Source organism: Populus nigra, chromosome 12, assembly GCF_951802175.1.
Source record: "Populus nigra chromosome 12, ddPopNigr1.1, whole genome shotgun sequence".
NCBI lineage: Eukaryota > Viridiplantae > Streptophyta > Magnoliopsida > Malpighiales > Salicaceae > Populus > Populus nigra.
In genome coordinates, this window is record NC_084863.1 from 2,290,878 (window position 1) to 2,302,035 (window position 11,158).

At 32.5% G+C, this 11,158-nt stretch overlaps 2 protein-coding genes across 2 annotated transcripts; both read right to left on the reverse strand.

Annotated features, from left to right (window-relative positions):
• Positions 1–4,413: 4,413 nt before the first annotated feature.
• Positions 4,414–6,507, reverse strand: LOC133669666 (aldehyde oxidase GLOX-like). The gene has a single exon (XM_062089891.1). The coding sequence runs from the start codon at positions 6,262–6,264 to the stop codon at positions 4,582–4,584; it is 1,683 nt and encodes a 560-aa protein (XP_061945875.1). The 5' UTR covers positions 6,265–6,507; the 3' UTR covers positions 4,414–4,581.
• Positions 6,508–8,082: 1,575 nt separating this feature from the next.
• LOC133669427 (uncharacterized) lies at positions 8,083–10,536 on the reverse strand. The gene is made up of 4 exons (XM_062089553.1): positions 10,212–10,536; positions 9,361–9,449; positions 8,957–9,070; positions 8,083–8,510 (listed from the first exon to the last, which is right to left on the reverse strand). The coding sequence occupies exons 1-4, from the start codon at positions 10,438–10,440 to the stop codon at positions 8,301–8,303; spliced, it is 642 nt and encodes a 213-aa protein (XP_061945537.1). The 5' UTR covers positions 10,441–10,536; the 3' UTR covers positions 8,083–8,300.
• Between the last annotated feature and the right edge of the window lie 622 nt (positions 10,537–11,158).

The following is an 11,158-nucleotide window of genomic DNA, read 5'->3' on the forward strand; positions in this document are numbered from 1 at the left end:
AATGGTAAATGATAATAATAAAGCTATTGTGAGCGAATTATGTTGATTTTATTTTTAATGGAATTAAAATAATTATATTTATTTAAAAATACTTTTAAATAACATATATTATATTATTTTATTCCATAGTTAAATTAATAATTTTATCGTGTAATAGAATGATCAAAATTTTTTTTTTTTTTTTTGGGGGGGTGGTGATTCTTCTTCTTGTTTCATAGTAAAAGGAAGTTTCGAGTAGCTTTTGAAGGAGAGAATATGGGAAGAAATTGATTTGTCAACGCGTTTTATTTTCCGACATGAAAAATGATGATTTCAAAAAAATAAAAAAACTTTATAATAAAATTGGGCTTTTATGTTTTGCTTCTGAAATTGAGCCAAGACATGTGAATTATGTTGAGCTTGTGTGTGAGAGTTCTTGAAAAAATAAATCCATATTGAAATAAGAATTTTTCAATATTTAAATTAGTATTTGAATGTGAAGAAAAAAAATAATATATAGAAAATAAAAATAAGAATATGTAGAGTGCATATTTAGGCGTAGCTGTACTATGAGTTGAGAATTTAAATGTGCCAAGAGTTTGTGACTCTATATATACGGTGGAGAGTCTTTATCTCTAAAATTGGTCCTGCTTATGACTTTAGGTTTATTTATATATCTAGCTTGCTTAGACTTTTTTTTAATAGAGAAAGAATTGTGTTATTAGCCAATCAAGTGGCTCACAAATTCTACGTCTCATATAGAAATTGAAGAAGAAGAAGTTGACGTGTTATATATTTGTAATGGATGTCATTTGCTTTCATTGACGTTTTTGTGTGTAGATAAACATAACAAAAATAAAACTATGGGTTATAAAAAACAATGCATGTTTATAAAAATATCTACTCACATAATTTTAGTTTTCACCGAAGTTAATCATCTGTTTTAATCGTAAGAACTTGAGATTAAGAAGTTTGCTCTTCCTGTGGTCTCAAGTTCGAGCTATATGGTTGCTAATATGATGGCCACTAAAGACTTATATGGTCGTTAATTTTAGAGCCCGTGAAATTAGTTAAAGTGCGCGTAAACTGACCTCGATATCCATGTTAATTGAAAAAAAATTACCATCACTGAAAAGATAAAATAAATGTATAAATGTTAAAAAAAAAGACAAGAATTAAAGAAAAATCATATAAAAACCAAAGAAATTTAGTCAACCACACAAAAGAGGGGCGACCACAATTTTATTAATATTTAATACTTATAATGTTATAACTTTAGATGGGGTGATTAAACTTTATATTAATGTCTTGAGTTCAAATTTAAAAGTTAATTAATATCTATAAAAATCTAATCATATATTTGAAGTGTGGATGATTTGGAAGCAAATAAAATTAATACATAATTTTTACGCTGTGGATGATTTGCATGCACCACTGAAAAAGTGAGGAGGAAAGGCATATAGGCTAAGTTCGTCTCTGATCATACTTGATACCTGAAAAGAAAATAAGTAAATGTAGGATTTTTTTTTAAGTATCATATGACTTGGTTTCCACTATTTCAATTGTAGGGTTTAATCAAGTTTTTTTTTTCAGGTAAATTTTATGATTGTCCAGGCAATTTATTTTTTTATTTTTTATAAACATGTTTCATTTTATTGTCCACATATATAATTAAGACAGTTAATTTAGTGTTGTTTTTTTTTTTTTGTCTAAACCTCGGTATGTAGAAGTCTGTTGAACCCCAACTAATCTGGTTGAGCCAGAACAACCAACCAAGAAGTAAAACACTTCCAATGATGGTGTACTTTATTCAGAACTCGAACTCAAAACCTTATTTAAGAAAAACAAATGCTCAACCACTTGAACTAATTAACATTGATAAACAATTAATTTAGTGTGTGTTTAATTTAATGGTTAGCTGTAATTGTAATGATAGTTGTAGCAATAGATGTGAAGCCTGTTAATCTTTATAGTTATATCATGATTTTTTTTAATGTATATTTTTTTTTAATTTTTTTTTGATGTTTTTAAATATTTTTAATATGTTAATATAAAAAAATAATAGTTAAAAAAACACTTTCTTAGTGATGGTTGGGATTATAGCTGCAGTTGCATGTTATTATGCCTTAATAAAAATGTTTTGTTGACGTATACGGCCAAAAGGTGAGTTTTATCTATAATAAATTCTAATATTAGAAAATCATTTTTTTATACATTTTATATAATTTTTTAATAAAATAACACACACACACACACACACACACACACACACACACACACACACACACACACACATATATATATATATAAAAGCCAAAGTTAGAAGGAAAAGCTGGTTGGAGCTTTCGAGAAATAATTACATGGAACGTTTTAAAATATCATAAATTTTTACATATCATTTATTTAATAAATAAGGTTTTGAATTTGTTTTTTTTTCATATTTAATAGCACAAGCATAATTACAGAACAAAATATTTAATTATAGTCCTGCTATTAAATTTGAAAAGAGATTCGCATTTTAAATTATAAAACAAGAATTTAATTATAATCGTGTTATTAAACACGAAAAGATTCATATTATAAATATGATTCACTAATTTAATTTAATAAATATCCCAGATAAAAACTTGTCTGATTTTTTAGTTTGAAAAAATGGAGAGAAGAAAAGTTTATATAGGACAAGAAGCAAACGTAACGTTTGAGATAAAATTAAGTCTTTTAAATGTAACCAAGATAATTTTTTTTATTAGGGATTATTTGGAAGTATAGCGGTAGTTATTTTTTAAAATATTTTTTTATTATAAAATATATATTTTTTATTTTTAAAAAATTATTTTTAAAATTAGTACATTAAAATAATTCAAAACATAAAAAAATTAATTGTTAGAAAAAAAAATCGCTGCCTTGCAGGGAAAAATAAATAATCAAATCTCAATTTTCTTTTAACCTTTAACTTTTCTTGATTATATAATATTATGATCCAACCAAAAATCAAATGGATTTCTTTAAAATATTTCTCATTTAAATCTTTTAAATATTTTCTTTCATATAAGAGGCCAGTAGGACCTCTCCATCGTGGGTTGCTAAGTCGAAATCAAGACATTTTTTGGCATTAATGTTTCTCCTCACCTTCCTAATTAATTCTCTAGAATATTTTATTTATTGATATATAATGATGGCATGAAAGGTCGGTTACGAGGAGAAGTTTAATGATTATATTAATTACTTTCTAGATTTACTTTTAAAAAATAGCTATAATTAGATAAAAAATATATATAAAAATATTTTTATTATTTTTTGTGGGTTGTGAGTATTATTTTTTTATGTTTTTTTTAAGATGAATTCAAAAAATAATTAATAAAATACTACTAATTATTAGTTACTCTCCAGCAATTAAACAACAAATTAAACAGATCATACAATTAATAATTAAGACGAGTTTAACTCCATATTCTTGTATAAATTTTATTAAGGGAGTGTCCACCTTTTGTCACGGCATCGATGCAAAGTAAATCATGTTACTTAATTTGTTTTTTTCATGATATTCAAATTTTATTTATTATTTATCAAATAAAAACTTTAATGTTATATATGTTCGGACTAATTTTGGATTGGATTTAAAATCCATATTCTATTAATCACTCGTTAAGACGACAATTAAAATAATAATTATTCATTAAATTCAGATTAAATTGTTATATATTCCTTGTTCTACTCCTACCATCTTTAATTTCTTCTATTTCAAAACCTAACCGCTGAAAATTAACTCTTGAAAATCAAGAAATATTAGCAAAAGAATAATCTGAGAAAAGGGAAAAACCATTTTGTCAATCAAGCATTCAAGATGTGGAAGAAAGATTGTTTGTTCAACAGAGTTCTAATCAAGTTGAGCACAAAAAAGACTAATGGAGAATGGATCTAGAAGGGTAGTTTCTATTGACGTGACAACATATATATATATATATATATATATATATATATATATATATAATGGTTAGCCCTTAAGCATCATGGAAATTAATGGAAAGTTAGGTTAAAAACTAGCCAATCATATCTTTACTTGGTAAAAAATAATTATCATCGTGAGAATGCACAAGAATATCACCCTTCTCCTTAATTTATCAAAATTTTTGATTATTTTTAAGGTTTAAGGATATAACTCAATTAACTAGTGAGGTTTTGAGTTTGTTTTCTATAAATTATTAATTTTATTTTGAAAAACCTCAGCGTTATTAAAATTTTATATGTCGTTAATTTTAAAATTTATGAAATTAGTTGAGGTACACATAAACTAACTTAAACACCTATATTAATAATAAAAAAAGTTTGGATTATTTTTCTTTACCATAAAAATTTATTTTTTAGAATTACATTCAAAAAAATATATTAAATATATTTTTTTAAAAAAATGTGAGGTGTGTATACGTATAAACATGAAGGAAAATGTATATCAATATTCTATAATTGGTATAGCTACAGATTTTGAAACTTTTTAACAAGAGAAAACTATGATCAACCATCTTTTCAGGTACATTCATAGCGCTCGGCAACACTTGATCAACACTAAGTTAACTCAAAACCTCCAAGCTCCGACTCCATATATCACTGTAACCTCACCCACACACCAGAACTAGGTATACCAGAATGCACAACATACAGCAAATAGTAACCTGGTGGAGCAATCTCAGCTGATGATGGTCCAACAACACTCAAGGAATATGATGATGATGTCTCATTATCAATAATTTCATCAATCCTCAGCACCACCATCCTTTGATTCATTGAATATGAGTGTGTTGTAAAGGATGGTGCGACTATTCTTACTGATAACACACTTCCTGCCATGTACTCTCCCACTGAGAAACTTAACAAAAATCTCTGCCCTGGGCTTACAGTATCATCTACAGACAAGATCACAGGTCTTATTGATGCGTACTGGGTTGATAAATATGGTGGTGAAAAGGTCTCCAGGCTTAAGTCTGTTGGGTAGAATACATCACTGAAGTTATAGTAAATGTGAGGGTTACCACCGCCAACTAAAACTCGACCATCAGTTAGTAGGATTGCTGCTGAATGATACATTCTTGGACGTGGTGATGGTTCCATAACTGAGAAACGTTGGTCGGACGGGTTGGATGGATGGTACATGACTGGTCTGGTTGCTGCCTGACGCCCAAGTTCCCAACCTGCAGTGCCTAATTGACCACCATTGATTATAACGACATCTCCGGTGGGAAGAAGCAGCATATCGCCCATTACTCGGGGAATCGGCATGGTTTCCATGACCCAACTAGCGTTTTGATCGGTGATCCTGAGCCGTCCACATGTGGAAATCGCACGTACATAGGTTCCCCGTAAGGCTTGTTGGTATGCACCTCTTGGTGCCCCTCCACAAACCAGAACTTCAGGGTCAATGCTGTGTTCATTTTCATCCAAGGGGAGCAGAACTGATGATCCGGTACTAGGATAATTGCGAGGATCACCTCCTGGGATGCGAGGAAACTCTCTAACCACACGATTTTGACTGTAATCAAACAATATCGATCGTGTATTAGCGAAGATGAACAAATTCCCATCTGGTAAGAGGTGGACGTACGGGTACAGATTGTTTTCAACATTGCCCTCCCTTGTTTCTATTAGAAGACGGAGCTGAAAAGTTTGGCGACGAGGAGAAGGACGAGGGAAGAACTCGTAGCTGAACTCCCTTCGACCGCCAATAATGATAATTCGTCCATCAGGCAATATTTGATTAGTTGCATACCATCTTCTTCTTGATAGATAGTTTGGATACTCAACCCAATCACAAATGTCATCTGGGCATGAAGTATACATGCGTGTTACATTGTCGCCATCATGGAAACCCCCAGTTTGAACTAGGGTCCCGTTAGGTAAAACTGCCCCAGAAGAGCACCAAGTGTCTGTTTGGACCATTAGAGGACGGTAGGTGTCAGTGATAATATCGTAAAGGATGGAGTGTGCAGTGCAATCTATTTTAAGGGCTTCGTCGCTGGGATCAATACGGCAGCGACCACCAGGGAGGGAGATATTAGAGGGGCCAAAATCTGTGCGGTCAAAAATGACAACTTTGTTATCATGCATAAGTTGCATGTGCATAGCTGATATGCCTACATTTGCATGCAAAAGACGCCATTGTCCCTGGCTGCCATCAGATGAAGGTATGGTCTGGGACATCACTGAAGGGAAAAAGATAAAGAATGTGGGTGCAAGCAAGAGGAATTTGACCATGTTAACAGACATTGAGCTTGGAGTGGCCCCCGTTGACATTACTGTGAGAGCAAGACAGGTAGGTGCAATGAACTTGATAAAACGAACCTTAATTATATGCCAGTTGATTTTGTACTGAGAACAGGAAACTCAGGAAAATAATCTTGGGACGGCCTCAAGAGCCGCACGAAATAAAAGGGTGTGTTTCTTGAATGGTATGGCTAAGAAAAATGCTATTGCGCATATCAAATTTGTCTATGTACCAATACAAATCGGCCTCATTTTCTACGCAAGTTAAGAAAATGCAGGACAGTGTAAGGCATCCCCAGTTTTTGGCAGTGCTCCTGTCTAGGGTCTAAATGCATTTTGCTGATTAATTCCTATTTATTCTTATAATTACTGATACTAGCTGTTGTTTGACCGTTACTAGCTGCTGTTATGAGGTTACTAAAAGATTTAATTGTAGTTTAAAATTTGATTTGTCCATCAGGGACTAAACGAATAACCTTTATTATACAGTAAAAAGACTGGCATCTGAACATTTGTTTGGTTGATTACAATTTGCTTTCCAGTATAATTTGAAGGATGAGCAAGGGAGACGATTGAAGAGTTTCAGAAAATGACTGCAAATGCTTGTGTGTTTATATCAAGAATGCATGAGCCGACAAATGCTCCTATGAATATGTAGATGGATACACAAACCCAGAATACTCGAAAAACATATGTCACTGCATTGTTTTTCAAACGGATCGCCTCAAAAGTTAAGCTGGGAAGATTTCTATCAAAATATAGAATGTTTTTAGGAAAAAAGAAAAGAAAAGGCTCATATATACGCTCTCGAAATGGGAAAGAAAGAAAAACACCTGGAAAGGGAAGCTAAGAGAGTTGCTCTTTCAAGATGATGGATAAAAGGTTAGGGCAAATAAGAGTTAGGAGTCAACATGTTCCATTTGGAACAGATATTATCTGGTGTAGCAAAAATGATTGATTTGAAACATTTGGAACTTCATACTGTATTTGAGCTTTTCATAACTGTGTTTTGGGCTGGTGATTAATCTTCATTTTACACCCGTTAAACGAGTTCTCAAGACCCTCCATGTTTAAATTAGTAAATGTAAAAAGAGTGAAAAAAAATTGTGTCGAATATCTGTGTATGGAGTCATTTTTCTCTGTTTTTTGGGCCACTGGAGCTTTGCTTATTTTCTCCTAACTATTAGATCTTTATACGAATTTTTGTTGACTTGAGCAAAATGTATATATATTTTGGGAGAGATGTGAACACTTTCGGAAAATAATGGAGGGGACTAGAATCTTAATAACCTAGCTGTAAACGGCTAGGATTTATTTTTTTTTACCATAAATTATGATTAAATTAACACAACTATCATGTCTACTTCCGATTCTTCTTTCCACCCAATTCTATCTGTAATCAAATGAAGAGAGGATCACTGCTTTTCTCTTCTTGGGATAATCCTCTCCAAATACCAGTCGTGATTAGCATATGCTCTGGGTATCAAATTAGAACATGCAAAGAGAAAAAAACTAAACCCAACCCAATACCAAGTCATCACTGTCCATCCAAGCCACTCCATCTCTCCGAAGTAGTTAGGAGGTAGGACAGCTTACCAACTCAAACCAGCCTCCCTTTGGCACCTTATATCCACCACCACCTCTCTCCAAACCCACAAAACGCTATTAGCCTACGTATTGCTCCTCATGCCCCGCAAAAAAAATCACCATCGCACCAAAACAAACCTCCATCACTATTTTACAGATCCTCCAAAGGCCTATCACATGTGGAGTCATGATAAAGCAAGCTCGACATGGATTCAATCAGAGAACTCAACCACAAAATCCAAAGCCTCGAATTGAATGGTGTTTGATGGAACTCAACCAACATATTATAGCATCACAATACTCTGAAGAAAAACCAATGGTTCATCGTATTCTAGCAAGCCACAACTTGGTCCAACCAGGCAGGACCCATGATAATTAATAATTAGAACACCAAAATTGCCAATAGAAACATCCACTGTATTGAAGAGAAAGCAGGGGGGCGAGAAACCAAAAAAAGGTAAACTACACAACAATTTAGCCTAATTCCTTTTACCCTTGTTTCGCCTAGATGAAACAACTGTCCATCCATCTTCTGATTGAGCTTCCTTGGCCCCTGGCTCATTGACTGGCTTGTTTACTGGATTTGTCTTTAATTGGAATTCTGGTGTATCCACTATCATGTTTGATCCATCATCACCCATTTTATCATCACTGTCGCTGTCCTCAGAATCATCATCATCCTCCACAGCCTAGGGAACAATAGGAAAGAACAATTAGAAGAAAAAAAAATTCCAGCTAATGGAGATCATTTAAATTTTGTTCTTGCATGTAGTTGGTGACACTTTTCTCAATATTCAATTTCCTTGATGATCTCTTTCTTAGCAAACACCAGGATAAGGCAGGATTTTTATGGACTCTTAGGTACTATAGAGCAAACCAAATAAACAAGCAGCACTATTGTACAACCAGAGTGAATTTCCAATATGATCATCTAGAAGCTGGACTCCACAGTACTCTCCTTGACAGTACCAGTATGGATCGCAGGACAACTAGGGCATTGGAAAACAAGTACCAAATGGCTAACATTCCAAAATTGAAATCCATAAGCTTGTGTGATATTTCCCAAAGCAGACAGGACACACTATCTTCATTAAGAACATAAACCAAGCAGATGGAGAATAAAAACCATAATTACCTGTTTGACATGTTGACGAGCTCCCATTCTAGGACCTTCATCCCTCAACTTTTGAATAAAACTATAATTGCCTTCTAAACATTCTTCATGCATAATCATTAATTTTTCAGCTACCTGAAAAAATAACAAATTGAATCCTCGATATACAAAAACAGTTTCATTTAAGCAACAGAAGGCAAAGAAATTCGTTGCCTCTCTTCAAGGTTAAAGCTTCATTAAATTATTACCAGAACAAATCCCATTGCAAAATCAATTAAACGACATTAACCAATATCAAAGGAAGTTGGACCTAGAGGGGTGAGTTTTTGAAGCTCAAGTTCTTAATCTTGAAACATTTTACTAGCCATAGCAATACATGTACTGAAAAAAAATGGACTGCAGCACTGCAAAGAATAAGGGAGTACCTCTTCAACGCTACCATCCTCAATCATGGTATTGAGAGAAAGCATAGCTTCATCCAAGATACTCTCCAAATCATCAATATAAAGCGGCTCTGAGCAACAGGTTTTAAAAAAGTAACATCAGAATTCAGAAATAGCAGTAATCAATTACCAACCATACCAGCAGTTCATATGCTGCAGTATAAATAAATAAATAAAAACGTTATAATCTTTTATTTCACTTAAAGTAACAAACTTTTGACAATTTTGTCCAAACTTCTCAGTCAAATATCAAAAAATGAAACAAAATTACAAATTTTGACGATCAAGATCACCTTTTTCACGAATATGTTCAAAATTTTAAAAGAAAAAATTAGGGTGCCATAAAACAATCAACCAATCAGAAAATGGCTACAAAAGAGAAATCTGATAACAACAACCTGCAAAAAAAACTAAACCCCAAGACAATCAGACTAACATAACAGTCCTAAGAAGCAAAGACATCTAGCAAAAACTCCACTATGAGAATCAAGAAAAAGCACTGGATCCTGACATGAAACCACAAAAGATCACAAAACTTGCTAATACTCAAGATTCCACCAAAATGCAAACACTGGATGTAAGGAGAAACAAACAGCGGGGCAGGAGAAGCAGAACCCAAATGCCAAAGCCAAGACAATCGAATCATTGTTCCTCGTCACTACTAAAAAATAACCCTCCTTCAGGGTTTCCTTGTCACTCCTTGAAAATCACTAGATTTTGAAAATCAAAGTCTAATTTTCACTAACTAAAAACCCCTAATTCAGTTCAAACACAATCAAAATGGAAAAAAAAAATCAAGACTTTTTGAGCTGAGTCGGGACAGAATTAACTACCTTTAGACTGAGTGAACCAAGAGAAGATATCAGAGGCTAGTTGCTCAGCTAATAGGTGAGACCCACGGCCACCCCATTCGTTTTCAACGGCGAGTTGCAAAGCTGACCATTTAGAGAGAATTAACCGAATCCCTTCTCTGAATTGAGAAATAGAATCTGCTGTTAGTTGTTTGACAGACCCAATTTGGGAAAATCCTCCATTTATGCTGCTGCTGCTGCTACTCTCCATAGTAGAATGTTGTTTGCCGGTAAGACCCTAATTTCTTTTAAAGGTTTCGATTAGGAAAGAAATGGTGGGTTTGGTTTTGAGGATACTTTTGTTCCGGCCGCGGACAACAAAAGCACGTCTTTTCTTCTATTTTTTATTTTCTTCATTTCTTCATTTCTTCTTTTTTATTTTTTATATTAAATTTCTATACATGTTATAATTAACATTAACATCAGAAAAAAAAAACTAGTACCGAAAATAAATGGACTTTAGTACAAGAATGCATGGAGAATCTTTATCCAATTTCGATTTCGCTCAGGTGAGCTATTTTTTTTTAATAATATTTAATAATTAAATTATCTCTTATTAACTTAATTATTACTAAAAATACCAAAATAAAAATATAAAAAAATCCTCGATATTATTTAATTTTTTTTTGCTTTTCAAAGATAATTTAATCATTTTAATATATTTTAAAAAAGTAAAAATACTAAAGCGCTCTTGTTTGCAAGTTAAAAAAACCAAGATACCCCCAACTAATTTAATAATAACAAATATATTTTGTTAAAAAATCATATTATCCTGGGAATGGTAAAATCATTCCACAATGAAGTGTATCTATCTCCATAGTGAAACACTAATCAATCTAATTATTTTTTAAAAAAATTTTAATGTTATACATTGAGTTTTAGAGTGTGTAAATTAACAATTTAGTTCCTATTTCATTGATTTTTAGAGT